Consider the following 14,859-nt stretch of genomic DNA (forward strand, 5'->3'; position numbering starts at 1 on the left):
TTGGTGGGTGATTACTTCCTTTAACAATATGCATGGGGGTTACTACCCTTAATCAATAAGCCTTGATGCTTGTGACACAACTGCTCCCCACTTCGACAGCATGGGGGGGGGGGGGGGAGAGATTCAGAGGACAACCAACATGGGCCCTGACTTTTATGGTGTGGGGTACCGATTTGCTAACTTAAGGGGAAAAAGCACAGGACTGTTTCTACAGCAAAGTTCAAAAGCAAAGAAAGCATATCAAGCAGCACTGTCTGAATTTTCGAGAAGGCTCATCATCATCGGGGGGATTTCCACTGCTGACCGGCCCATGGTCTGCCGAGCATGGCTCTGTCACAGCCGCGCTCGGCAGACCATGTGACTAGAGCGACTGGCCCACCAGGGGATGCCCGATCCCCCGATAGGGCAATCCGCCCCTACTCATCATCCAGTAAAAATGTTGCTTTGTTAATATATAAAGCTTGGGGGTAACTTGCACGGAGTGGCAGTCACTACCCTTAACAGAAACATGGGGGTAACCTGCACGGAGCGGCAGTTATTACCATGAGAAAATTGCTGGGCAGACTGGATGGACCTTTAGTCTTTTTCTGCCATCAATACTCTGTTACTACGTTTAGGCTGAGAAGTCCCGGATGTTTTGCAGGATTAGAACTTGCAGTACACAATTTTTTTTTTTTTTTAATTTAACTTGGCAGCCATCCATAACCCCTTTAACCCCTCCTGTATTTCCTGATGCCTTAGTAACTGTTGCTGCATTTAACTGCACATATTTGCATCCTCTTTGGGGAAAGTTCTTAGTTGTATCCTTCCTTCTGAAGGATTCTAGATGAAGGGCTCCTTTTGGCTCTTAAGGTTCCCCACTAGAATAGACCTTGCTCCCCTCCAGTCTGCCTGTCCCTAGAGTTGATTCAAACATAATCTTATTAACACATGTCCCTAAGGAGCACCGCGTTGGACAGAGCTCTGCGTAAAACGGATTCAGTCTACTGCAGTTTTATGGCTGCTTCTCAGCCTTATTTGAACTTTTCAAGTATCTTCCTGGTTCATACTTTGCACTTATGTTCCACAAGGTGCAGAAGGGCTTTCCTGTCCTCTCAGCAGACTCTAGAACCAATCCCCATTTCTTTATATATTTTAGAGCTTCGTTTAAAGCTGTGGGCAAGGCACAAAAACCCAACCCTTAAAACCACATGAAAAGGCAAGAAAACTGTAAGGTTTGCCATCCCCAAAGGATTGGGGGGGGGGGGGGCGGTAGGAGGTGAGACTCTGAGCTGTGGCTTTAGGGAATGAGGAAGGGAGAGGGAGAAGTTGAGGCGATGGGGAGCCGATGAAAAGATGTTGCAAGTTCGTACAAATAAATGCCTTCTTGTATTTTCTGTTTTTCAGAAAACTTCAACTCCCTCTGTAAAGAAAATATTTATGACAACAACTACCTGGTAAGTGTTCCAGGAGATTTACCTGCTTTGATGGATTAAGATTGGGGAGAGTTTGGGGGGGCATTGGATTCATCCTGTTGGGGGCTCCTTATCTCTAGCAGGTTTTGGTTGTCTTCTGGTAGAAACTAGTTATTTTAACTTATTATTTTTTCACTATATATTTCAATTTGCAAAACATAAAAATAACTTCTTTGCACAAATGGACTATTTGCAGGAAAACCCCCCCCAACTAATTAATCAAAAGAAGAACAGAGGAACTAAGAAGCCCCTAAAGAACATAATTCAGATTATGTCTACCAGAAAGGAGGTTAAGTCAAGGTCAAAATGAATGAAATGATTGAATTCATTCATAGAAATATTCTGAGCAATTATCACAGGGAGAAGGTCAAATGTCAGTAAATACAAATGATTTCTCAAGCAGTGAATGCATGCTAGGCCCCGGCTAATAAAGGAAGCCTTTGCAGTAGAATTACCTAAGTGGCAAGACGCTTGCATATGCTTTGTTTGAATATGGGCTTGTTATGCAGCTAAATATCTCCAGCTTTCTTTGTAAAGTGAATTATTTCTTACCACTGCCTAACTGTGGTAAGCTTTGGTAGTCACCATCCTTCTCTCCATGCATCGGCCCTTTGTGCGATCCGGTAGTAAGATCTTGCTCTGTAAATCACTTTCCAAGTTGAGAAGACTTCCCCATTCCTTCCACCTTGTTGTCACAGCATCCTTCAGAGCTCTCTCATAATAATTCCCAGGTGTTGGCCGGCTGGGATTTGATTTGTCCCACAGGGGTGTTTGCTCCTGCATGGTAATAACCATTGTATTCATAGGCACTGCTGTCATTTCCTGTTGGTTAAGTTGCTGCTCGTTGCAAGCCTGCAGTGGTGAACTTGATATAGCCATCAGGTCCTGGGGAGTTCCAGCATTCAGTCTACCCGCTGAAAATGTTTTAGGAACCTTCACCAGCTGCTCCTTGTTGAGCGTCTGCTCTGTACTGATGGCATGAAACTAGGCCACCTCCCCAGCTCCGGTACACAGCATCCTCTAAGTATTCCCGCCACAACAAAACTATCCATTGGGGCCCCTTACAGGAGTATCCTCCTTTAGGTAAGACTTTGACTTCTCCTTGCTCTTATCCATTTCGAGGAAAGAAACGATCTGCCATGGTGGAGGATATACATAAGTCTGAGTTTAGAAGTTTAAAAGAACTTGGAGCAGAAACGCTTCAGCCGTTCAGGACAACGATGGAGCTAGTTAAAACGGGAAAGCATAACCCTTGTAATATAGAATGCTAGAAAGCTCTCAAGGATGTGGCGGTTGATCTAGTTTTAGCAGTGCAGAAATAGGGTTTCTTGGACCCTCCTAGCAATTTTTAGTTTAGAAAGCATGATTGCATTAAATAATTAGGAACTCCACACAGTCCTGACACGTAGTTTGTACTGGTACTGTTAGAGCCTTAAAGTCTAAGCACTGTTGCTCTTGGTGCTTCAGTATCTTTAATAATTGCGACATGGGCAGGACTTGGTGCTCTTGTGTCCCCAGTGAGGACAGAGGCGCAGAAAAGGGAGATATGAACACAGTGAAAAGAGGAAAGGATTATCCAGAACAGAAGGGATAGAAGATTGCAATTCCCCCCCAGGCTCTGAATGTGGAGGAATAAAACGTGCATTTTGCAGTTTTTTTTTCATTAGGACTGATGTGGCTGTGTTGAACAGTCTGTTTTCCCCAGACTAGCTTTTGCACTGAGAATGTAAGACCTGATGCGTTTGTGGCCGTTCTCTGAAATTCCCTTATTTTCAGAACTTGGCCTCTTCTGCCTGAGGTGGGGGGGGGGGGGGTCCAGTTGCTAATAAGGGCAGAGAGCTGGACCACCCACCTTCTCTCTCGGAAAATAATTCAGATTACTGTCTCTGGAAAAGTGAACATTTTCTTCTCCTGCTCTACCCTGAATTTGCAGCTGTTCAGCTCAGATTATAGTGGAAGTGCTGGCACTGGACCATGGTGGACCTCCTGCTGCTTGGAATGGGTCCATGGCCTGCAGAATCTCACTCCAGGCTCGCATCAGTAGGCGGCAAATGAATGCACTGAGCTGGATATTGCAGAAGGCATAGTGGATACTTATTCTCCTTCCTGTGTAAAAGCCTCCACTGGTTTGGAAAAGGGTTATTTCTGGGGGAGGGGGGAGTACAAAAAGTCCAACAGCAGAGTTGAAAGTAGAACTTTTAAAATGATTTTTGGAATGCTTTTATTAGCCGATTTGTGGAAGGACTATTTTTAATTCAAAAACAGGAGACTGGTAAACATATTGGAGTTCTGAGGAGGTTGGGAGGTGAGATGGAAGTTACAGGTTCACTCTACATGAGGGTATGGGTAAGGACACTAAGGGCCAGTATCCGCTGGTGAGATCTGCCACTCCAGGACACAAGGCCAAATATCCTGCAGGATCTACTACATTAAAACCCTTCTGGCTACACTCACACTTTGAGTCAGCAAAACTGTGGGTGCCAGGATAAGCAGTGCTTTATTATCAATGCCAAGTTATGCTCCAGAAAGCAATGCAGAAGAATACCCAGACGTAGCAAAGATAAGCAACGGCAGCAAAGAAAATAATGTACTATAAACACTTTTCTTACAGTTAGGGCAGCTGAGATGGTTCTGTTGGTGAGGATTCGCTTTCGCTGTTTCTGTTTAGTTATGCCCTTTCTGTCTGTGCATCATCTCCCTCCCCTGGCTCTCTTAGTTATGTCCTTTCTGTTTTGAGAAACGGATGAGGTTTCCCAATTCATGGTCCAGGGTAAGAATTCCCTCCCCACAGGGCTTGCACCCGTGGGGGGGTCTGTATTCAGCCTCTGTGAGCTTGGCAGGTTAGCCGGATAAACATATCTGCATATTCAAACAGCGCCGCTCCGCTGCTGAATATATTCAGCTATCCTAAGGTTCGCCGGATAAGTTCCCAATTATTCATTTTATGCTTCTGAATATGGACCTCCTGGTGTTATGTGACATGGGGGTCAGTGTGAAAATGCCGAGGGCAAGAAGGAGGCCTCCCTCCTGAATTCATTAGCCAGGCTTGTCGGGCCACGCGGTTCCATTGCAGGTGGGCGGGGCCGGGTCCGTCTCTAAGCCTTCTCCTACTTCTCCTTCTTCTCCTGGCTCTCTCTTTCTCTCCACCCTCTGCCTCCCCTTCCCACGCTGTCCTTTCTACATTAGCTTGCTACAAAAGGGTCTCAGTTGTCAAATGGTTTGTCTAGACAAGGTTGCGTTTTGTCCGGAAAAAAAAAAAAAATGAAATGGCCTTCTCTCTGAAAGACTTCATTCTTCTGCTGAGTTCTCGGTGAGATTTGTTCTTTCCCTTCCCTCTGCGCTCCTTTGCTGTTCTCTGCCAGTGGGCGAAACATTTCTTGGAAATCCGCTTGACCACTGGATAAGTGACAGAAGGGGCCTTTTTTTTTTTTTTGGCCAAACTTTCCTGCATCCCACGCTCATCTGCCATTTACCCGGTGGCACAGGGAAGCAGCTTGAGGAGAAACTCTGCCCCAGTCTTCTGCTCTAAACACTGCTTAAAACCTACGCGTTGAACTGAAATGAATAAACAGCCGGCGTCTCGTCCCCTCCGCCCTTGATTTTCTTCACCACTTTTCTCCGTGATCCTCACTCTGCATGACCCGCTGGCCCTGATCGGTAATATAAAGGCTAGGAGGTCCGCATTCAGAGGCATTTAGCTTGGATGGCTTAGGGGCATTCCGGGGGGAGGAGTTACATTAGCCAGATAACTTATCCGCCTAAGTCTGGTCACGCCAAAGAGCTGTCCTAAAGTTAGTCAGATAGCCTGCTATGTTCAGTAGTGGGGATGCACTATTGAATATGCCTCCAAAGTTAGCCAGATAAGTTTATCCAACTCATCTTGCTATCTGGATAGTGACGGAATATGTAAAACACCCCCCCCCCCCTAGTTTCTGTGCCCTCTTCAAGTGCGCAACTGCACCATGACCTCTGTGTAGCTCTGGACTTAGACAAATTGGATTTTGTCACCTCTCTTTGCAGTTGACTTTGTCTTTCTTTTTTGGCCTTTCCCATTCATGAGCGGGACCCTGGGGATTGCTTGCTGTGGGGTTAGTATTGCTTGACTCTTTCTGGCTTTAGCAGGACAGGACTCCCTTCTTAACCCTCCTTCCAGTTCCTTTCTCTTCTTTCTTCTCATATGCTTGCGGCCATGGTGGGAGCAGCTCCCTTCTCCTCCTTTTTTTGTCTTCTTGTAGGCGTTCCACGTTGCTGAGGAGCAGCTGGGGATTCCCGCTCTGCTGGATGCAGAAGATATGGTGAACCTGAAAATACCGGACAGACTCAGCATCCTAACCTACGTGTCCCAGTACTACAATTACTTCCATGGGCGCTCGCCTAGTGAGTATTCTTATTAAGTACTCTCCTCGGGAGGATCTTCTTTGCTCCAGATTCATGCAGAAACATCCGCCAATGCACTTTCCGAGCGAGAGGTTCCCTCCGTCTCTCCCGAGCGCTAATGGCCCTCAGCAACTTTCGCCCACGCCATGGATGCTTCCCTGCTGAGTAATGTATCTGATTTTCTCTGCTTCTGTCTTGTCTGGCAGATATCTCTGCAGTTTCCCCTGAGCCCCAGACACTAACTTGGATTGGCTTCATCTACTTTACTGTGTTTTCTTGGTCCTGTTCCCTTCTATCCATTCCCACAAGCACGACCTTCCCTCTCTTATGTGGCAAGGGCGAAAATATAGTCCCCAAAGCAATGAGGCTGTTCTGTTATGCAGTCTTTGTCAGGACTTCCTCCTCCATCTCGTGCTGCTGTTTCCTCCTCCTCCTCCTCCTCCTCACCCTCCCTAAGGGACTGGACAAATTCACATCCACTCTGGAAAAGCCACCCGGCAGGCTTCCAGTTGTGTTTTCTCACATGAGGTGAGTGAGTTTCTTCCAAAACCACAGAGCTCTGTAAATAACTTGACCCTCCACTGACAGCGCATACCATTTCCCCCATCCCCCCCCCTCCAAATTCCAGGCAGGCTGACCTCTGACCTCCTATTCCTGCTTTAGTTTGTGACGCGTTCCTTATTGTTTCCAAGACTGCAACGTAAGGCACCACAGCCAGAGAAAGAGGGCAAAAGCAGTGATGCCGCATGGTAGAAGGTGGACTCTGCTCCGCGAAGCAGGGTGAAGGGAGCTCAGCTGGCAGCTCGGGCCTGCCTGCGCTCTGCACGGGATTTAAAATTCACGGGGCTCAGCTGTGCCGACTGCAGCGCACAGGGATTTCTTCAGGCTTAAGTCGGCGATGGCCGGTGCTGATTTATTTTCTCACTTCCCATTCTGCTCTCGAACCACATTCGTCTCATTCTCTCCTCGCCTCTCGTTTTTTGATTTTCCGTGCTTGGTCACAGGATTCCTTCCCACCCTCCCCTTTCCTTGTGTTATTTTCCGAGTCACTTTAAAAACACGTGTTTTGGCAGGAACTCTTCCCTCTCCAGAAACCTCTGGCGCTTTTCCTGCTGCTACCTGGCTATGTGACCCCCTCCCCCAGTGTACTGGGGACAGAGTCCTGTTTGGAAGCCCTCAGGGGCTTGGGCCTATTCCAGTCTGGAAAGAAGTTTCTCTTTTAAACAAACCCTTCGAAGGGGAACTAAATCATTTAGATAAATTGCCATGCAAACTAATGTAATCTGGGTGAATGACATGACGGAAACAGCATTTTCTGTGCTTCGTGGCAGTCGTCCACCCTCATCCCTGGAGTCGTCCTACGTAGAAAGGGAAGGAAGGCTTCCTGTGGCAATAAGTGGCAGGTAACACAAAGATTATGTGATTAAGGGTAGTTTGTAAAGGGAACCAATTGAACAGGTCAGAAAAGCACCAGTAAGAACAAAAAATAGTACTAAAGATCTCCTCCCTCCCCCACCCATGAAAGTAAACATTTACTAATGGCCGATGGCTCAGTGTTGTGGAAAGGCCCCGTTTTGATTCCTTGCGTTAACTGGGATTGGGGGTACTGCAGAGGCAGCACTCACTGCCCCTGAGAGGGGAGGGAGCCATTGTTAGAGGTGACACCTGACGGCCAGATTTAGAGCCCATGATACTTGTTTCTGAAAGGAGCCCTGGTCCGAGGCTCTCCGCCTTAGGGTCACTGCTGTAGTGATCAGGCTGGTCTAATAAAATAGGGGGGAGAAATCCCCAGCTCGCAATACCAGAATTCCAGCCCCGATTCCAACTGAGCTGGCAGAAAAAAGGGGAAGAGAGGAACTAGCAGGTCAAGAGAGCAAGAGAAATAGACTTTAGTTGCTGATTATTGTGCAGTTTGACATGAACCGTTGAGTTTCCTTGTACAAAGTGAGCACTGTTTCTGGATATATTCCAGTGACATAGTTACAATTTTGGCTTCATTCCCTGTTTAATCCCCTCCCCTTTCCTGCCTGCACTCGTTTCGGAGCCTAGAATCTGCAGGATAACCCTTAAAACACATTTATTCCTGGAGGAAGACCATCGTTCTGTGCCAGGGGCAGGGAACACTGGTCCTTGAGTTTTCAGGATACCCACAAGGAATGTGTATGAGAGAGTGTTTCGTACAGTGGATGCAGGGCATGCAAACTTTTATCTCATGCATACTCATTGTGGCTTATCCTGAAAACCTGCTCTGTTTGTGGCATTCGAGGTCTAGAGTTGCCTACCCCTGGTCTAGGCTAAAAGCTGTGGGCGCTGCACAGCATGGTCAATACTCTTTATTAGTCCATTATAATAAAAATGGGGTTAGAGGTACCTGGGAAAACCCCTGCCCAACTTAGCAAGGCAGAATGGTAGTGGAGGTGGGCCACATAAGTTACTGAGTTCCATCTGGCCCCTGGATCTAGATTTCCTTCATTATGCCTCTCTCGAATGTCACTTAAATGGGGAAGTCATGAAGGAATTATTTATGATTTACAAAGGTTGCCTGCATGGCTCATTTGAATTTCTGGAACATTTACCTCAGTTTGCCTGGCTTTCTCTCAGTTCCCCTCTGAGGGGAACTGAGAGAAAGGACCCGGCTGGGTCCTAATATTTCCCATGTAGTTTCTGAAATTCTTCTTCTTGCCCTCTCTTTAAAAAAAAAAAAAAAAAAAAAGTACTTTTTTTGTCACCTTAATCCAAACTATAATTCTGCCCCACACCCAGATCCGTTTCCAGGCAAATCAGAGAAGCTAATGTCTTGGTGACTCTATTTCATATCTAAAATATAAGCTCCCTTGTGGATGGTTACTAAAGTAATACTGTGCTTTATCTTCCAGTTGGAGGCATTGCTGGGATCAAGAGGCCGCCTTCAGAACCTGCAGATCAGCCGGTGGGGAAAAAGGCCGTTTCAGAAAACAAGACGACAACGGGTCTCGGGCCATCCGCAGTCCATCATCCGCCTACTGTCAAGACAAGCCCGATGGTGACTGAAAATTCTCCTGTGAGAGCTGTAAGAAGCTGCGACTCTGGGGCACCCCTTATGGGAATGTAGCTGTGAATTGACCAAAGAAGTTCGGTTCCCTCGGAAAGGTTTAAAGCATCCGGGGGGGATAGTTCCAGTCACTTCCTTGCTAGCTGAGGCCTTTTCCTGGGCAGTGGTTGACTGGGAGGGCAGGGCCAGTGAATCTGCTTGTTATCTACTTGATCAGCTGGAGACCGACTTCTTCAGCATTGTTGGTTACTGCAGATGGGGGAACAGAGTCCAAGCCACGTCGTTGTGGTTCTCTGTTCTTCAAGCAGGCCCTTCATCTCCCCCCCCTGCCACAAAAGATGGTGGTAGAACTCTTCCAGGGGGAGGAAGAAGTTGGAATAAGCTCAAGTCACGATGAGCAAGGCATTCCAGATTCTCTACGATAACTATTCTGTGGGTTATTTTAGTGCATTTTGGAGGGTACTGGATGGTAATTCGTTTGAAACGACAAAGACAATGTAATGGATACTGTCTGTCATTTTTTAAAACAAAACAATAGGAAAAATCCCATGAAACTGTGTTTGTTTTTTTGCAAACAATGAACAAATGTATACCCAACAAATCTCGTAACCTGGGGTTCTCTGGAAACCTCCTGCTCCTTCCCTCCCACCCCCGAGCTCCTGGAGGCGGTTGAATTTCCCCCAGAAAGGTGGTTGTTATTATTATTATTTATTATTTTTATATACCAACATTCGATCTGAGATATCACATCGGTTTACATTCAGGTACTGTATTTCTCTATCCCCAGAGGGCTTACAATCTAAGTTTTTGTTTGAGAAAAACCTCACATTTATGTGGCCTGCCCCAACACCTAACCCTTTCTTTTAATTTAAAAAAATAATCTCCCCGGACTTACCAAAATCACCCTGGTGGTCTCGTGGGGGCCCAGAAATGACCCCTATGCTCCTGGACCCTGCGGCCACCATGTTCCAAAATGGCGCCGGCCCTTTGACCCTGTCACGTGACAGAGACTACCCAATGGCAACAGCAGTCCCTGTCACATGATGGGGTCAAAGGGCCGGCGCCATTTTGGAACATGGTGGCCACTGGGCCTGGGAGTGGAGGAGTTGCTCCTGGGCCTCCGCTAGACCCCCAGGGTAATTCTGGTAAGTCTGGGGGGGGGGGGTTCAGGAGGGGCCTGGCAGCTGGGGGTGCTATTTTTTTAAACGAAAGGGAGGGGTTGGGGGTGGGCCATGTGAATGGGAGACTTCCCCAAGTATTTACCTGCCTGGAGAACTTTGACCACCTCCAGGGATGGGGTGGGGTGGGACAGGGGTCTCTGATGACCCCAGGGTCTTACTTGTTTGTTTTTTGTTTTCATTTTAGTGTTAGATATTGGGGAAATAGCATGTACAGTTTGCAAATAGACACAACGTTTTTGCTCTGCACAGCCTTGGTAAGGAACGGTGTTTCTTTCTGTTTGCTGCATATGAGTATACAATGTTGTACCTACGTCTGTGGCCTGGTCACAACTGAGTGAATTGCGGCATGGGATCGTAAGGTTTTTTTTTTTGTTTTCAGAACAAAGTCCTGATGGAGAAAAATGACACGGTTGGCACGAGCAGTAGCAGCTGCGCTGTCTGCAAGAAACATGTTCACCTGGTACAGAGGCTCCTGGTGGAAGGGAGGCTCTACCACAGGAGCTGCTTCAGGTAATTGCTGGGGTGGAGCATCACAGGCTGGCTGTAGGCCCAGGCACTGCCAAAACGGTGGAGCGGAGGAAAATGCTTTTCCTTCCTCACGGCCTGTTGTGTCGGCTCTGCAGCTGACTCCCGTCAGCAGTCCCCGACGAGCCCGGGCAGCACAGAACTACATGCAGTAGTGGTGTGTGTGTGTGTTTTTTTTGTTGCGTCTTCTTCCATCCAGCCTTGCAAGTGTTCGGCAAAAGCGGTGTTCAGCACACACTGTGCAGTTGTCAGATATGGTAAGAATTTTTAGATTTGTATAACATTTTTATTCTTTCAAGGACTCAGGATTCCAACACACAGGGCAGGTTGGTGCTTTAGAGACCTGAATGCCTCTGGGTCAGATGGCCTAGGTGAATGTTTCTTGCACCACATATGTTCCACAGGGGGGTCAGGGAGAAGCAAATTATATTTACTGTGGTCTGTCTGGGTAAATCGATGCACAAAAAAGGCGAATGATTTGGCCCGAGGATATACATAGGCAGTCAGTGGTAGAAGAGAACTGAATGTGAATATCAGAAGTTCTGGCCTGTTGTTCAAAGCTTCAGCTGCTAGCTGAAGCCTCCTTCCACAATAAATAGGCAAACCCCTGCATGTAATCTGCTTTGAGGTGTCACAAAAAGTGGAATATGAATAAGCATGGAACATGGAATAGACTTAGTTTTTGGGTACTTGCCAGGTTCTTATGACTTGGATTGGCCACTGTTGGAAGCAGGATGCTGGGCTTGATGGACCCTTGGTCTGACCCATGTTCTTATGTTCTTAAGCAATTATTATTGTTGTCTTCTAGTGGCTAGGTAGTTCAGTGAACAACTTTCCCGCTAATTGTGCATGGACACACCTCATTGATCTTGGGGGATAGCTTTTGTGCTTACAGCTACTGGTGGGTGTATGGAACCGTAGCTATTTAATTTCATATTCTAATTTTGTTTAGGTGTATGGAATGCTCTGGCACTCTTCTGCCCGGTACCTATTCAGCTGGCGCAAAGTCTGGCACCTTTATCTGTAGTAGTCACCAATACAAAGCCAGCATCCCAGGTTCTGGAACCACCAGTACCAGATCCAACAAGACAACTGTTAGCGAAAGCAGTCCTACATCTAGTCCTTCAAACTCCGCTCACCTGAATGGTACAAGGTCCGTTGACACAGGTACGGTGAACTCAGTATTACACCAAAATAATTTGGAATCTAAGAAACCTACAGAGGAACTTGTGAAAAGCTACCAGCGAGACAAAAGCTCCAGTGCCACCAGCACCTCCAGTTCCTTCAATGCCTCTGCTCACGGTTGGCCACCTCCTGTGGGGCAGAAAGTGGCTCAGAACGACGGCGACACGGTTGCCAAACCCTGGACATCCTCTGCGGCAAAAACCCAAGCAGCGCGAGAGAAGTTTTTCCAGTCCCCCAGCAGTCCTGCATCATCGGTCGACCATGCGCCGGTACCGTCGGGCAGGGAGCAGTTCAAAACCCCGCATTCTGTGATGTCCAGCAAAGTTTTCACCGGCAGTCACAGCTCTGGCATGGCCGCCGGCACCAGCGAGAAGGAGAGAGCACGGAATTTTCTACTGACTGCCCTTCCAGTGTCTTCCTCTTCATCAAACAGCCCCGGTGAAACTCGCTCCAGTGGCGCCAGCAGGTAGGCAATTGTGCCAATGACCAGGGATGTACATTCGTTTCATACATTTCCTATACAAGCATGTAATATGAAACGAATGCACATCTAATTGACATGCGCCTGCTTGGGTTTACGAAGATATTCCAAAGTCATGGGGGAGGTGGGGAATGGAATAGATCCAACAATTTAGACTCAAGCCTTCTTTCCTGTTTCTTGAAGATCTTTCCCTCTAGTTTTTCAAGACTTCTTTTAGTCTGTCTGTCTCTGAGAGGGCCCTGAAATATGCATGTTAATCAGGTAGGAGTCTATGACCTTGCGTATTAAGGAGTTTGGGTTGTACTCAGCCTTTCATCTTATTGGACTTTTCTGTTTGAGATTACAGGTTCACCCCCTCTGTATCCCATTTACGAACAAACAGTCCGAAAATGGAATCTCACAAACCTGATGAAGCGGCAAAGCAAACTGGTGCAGCAGGAAGGCCTGACAGACCTAGTGTTGACGCTGACAGGGCAGATGAGCAACCCGCACAAGGCGAGTTAAAATCTTTAATTTTTCAGTGCCGGCTAGCGTTGGGAACCTGCTAATGATATTTCATGTGCAGTTCGGAACCGGCACATGATCCATTCTCCTCCCAGTGCCACATTGTTTTTCAGCTCGTGGCATTCCTGCATCTTGGATTTCATTGCAATGCCTCATCTTTATCTGAAGCGTGATAGGATACCATTAGTTTTGCAAAGTTAGCAATCCGTTCTGAAACGGACACACAGAAAACTCTATTAAGCATAATATGTAAACATCGTTTACTGGAACTGGCATTCCCTTAGGTCAGTGAGATAATGATTGCTGGGGGTAGAAGTCGGACTTGAGCTGAGTGCCTCAAACTGGCCTGGTTTTCTTTCCACATTAGAGGATCAGCCTAGGAAGAGGGAAGCCGTCCAAGGGATTTCTTCCTTGGCTTCATATCTTACTGCTTAATAGTGCTGTACCACTCTTGTCTGCATATCTTTTAATTATTCGGCGAAGATAATTTGCAAAGCTGCCTACGCAGGTAAAAAGTGATTAACCCGTGTAAAGTGGCTTCTGAAAATTGCCCCTCCTCCAAAGTGGCTAAAAGTACATGCATTGTTACGCTGAGCCGCGATTACATCAGATATGCCCGTTGGGTGAGGAAAAATACGTGCACATATTACATTTTCAAATTTGTAGCAAAATTCTACCTGCATAAAATGCAAGCACAAGTGCCCACGGATGCTTTGGCTGCTTGTGCATTCACTCTGGGGCAGAGGTGGGTAAAAAATACAGACTACTTGAAAATTGTCCCAGCTGGCTCCCTTGCAGCTTTCTTGTTTTTTTTAATGTACCTGAAAAAGATTTTATTATTAGCTTGAAAAACAAGAAACCTGCAAGAGTTAATTGGGCCATTAGGTGATTGGGGGACGGGGGACTCAAGGAAGATAAGGGCCATAGCAGAACCATGAAATGAATTCTTTGCTTTGGTCTTTACTGTGGAGGATATTGGGGAGATACCCAAACTGGAATCATTCTTTCTAGGTGATGAATCAAATGAGTGTGTATCTGGAAGAGGCGCTAGAGCAAACTGACAAACTAAATAGTAGAAAATCACCAGAACCTGATAGTATTCACTCCCAGAATTTTAAAGGAACTCAAATATGAAATTGCAGACCTATGACTGGCAGTCTATTACTTAATCACTCAAATCTGCCTCTATACCTTAGGGTAGCCAATGTAATGCTAATTTTCAAAAAGGGCTCCGGGGGTCACCCAAGAAACTATTGGCTGGTGAGTCTTACATTTGGTGCCAAGTAAAATGGCGGAAGCTATTATTAAAAGCAAAGTTACTGGTCACATGGATCAACAGGGGCGGATTGCAGGAAAATATCAGCCTGGGGAATTTGTTTCCAAACCAGCCCACAGGGTATTTGTCTGACTCCCTTGTGCATTTTCCTTGCAGCATGAGTTTCAACAGTTCCTAAAAGCAGGCCAAACTGACCTTTCATGGGTGCATTATGTGACCAGGAGCCTGGCAGAACTGAGCCACAAAATCTCCAGTGACACCTACACACACATGCTCCCTCGTACGTGCTCAGACACACACATGCTCCCTCGTACGTGCTCAGACACACACATGCTCCCTCGTACGTGCTCAGACACACACATGCTCCCTCGTATGTGCTCAGACACACACATGCACTCCCTTGAACACGCTTACACATACACCCATATGCACGTATGTACTCTGAATATGTTAAAAACCTTTTTATTTTCTTACATTGGTGGTCGGGAGGGATTCGGGCAGAGCTATCGGCTGTGGGTGGGCTTATTTTTCTCCCTGACAAAAATTGGTGAGCGAGGCCTTCAGCCATGGTGAGGCAGCAGCGGGGTCTGCTGGATGCCCCTCATGGAAGAAAGAGAGAGACGGGGGGTCATGTGAGAAAAAGCAAACGGAAGCATTTCCACCGCCGCGGTAGTGAGGGGAGGGGAGAGCAGACGCACAGATAGCGAGGCTGCGGGGAAAGGACCATAGAAAAATACAGGGCAATAGAGCTGCGGCTGCGTCTACAGTTGCGGGGACAAAATAAAAAAAAATAAGAGGAACGCATAGGCTGCTGGAACCGCGGCTGCAGGAAAAGCAAAAAAAAA

The 14,859-nt window shown here is 46.9% G+C and overlaps 1 protein-coding gene across 1 annotated transcript in view; it reads left to right on the top strand.

Annotated features, from left to right (window-relative positions):
* LOC115075989 (MICAL-like protein 2) overlaps positions 1-14,859 on the top strand; it is a 52,957-nt gene that overhangs the window by 12,091 nt on the left and 26,007 nt on the right. Inside the window, 6 exon segments of the mRNA XM_029577022.1 lie at positions 1,388-1,436; positions 5,690-5,831; positions 8,708-8,880; positions 10,423-10,553; positions 11,521-12,219; positions 12,581-12,729. Coding sequence (XP_029432882.1) covers positions 1,388-1,436; positions 5,690-5,831; positions 8,708-8,880; positions 10,423-10,553; positions 11,521-12,219; positions 12,581-12,729 — 1,343 coding nt within the window.

The sequence above is a fragment of the Rhinatrema bivittatum genome, chromosome 14 (assembly GCF_901001135.1).
Source record: "Rhinatrema bivittatum chromosome 14, aRhiBiv1.1, whole genome shotgun sequence".
In the NCBI taxonomy this organism is placed as follows: Eukaryota; Metazoa; Chordata; class Amphibia; order Gymnophiona; family Rhinatrematidae; genus Rhinatrema; species Rhinatrema bivittatum.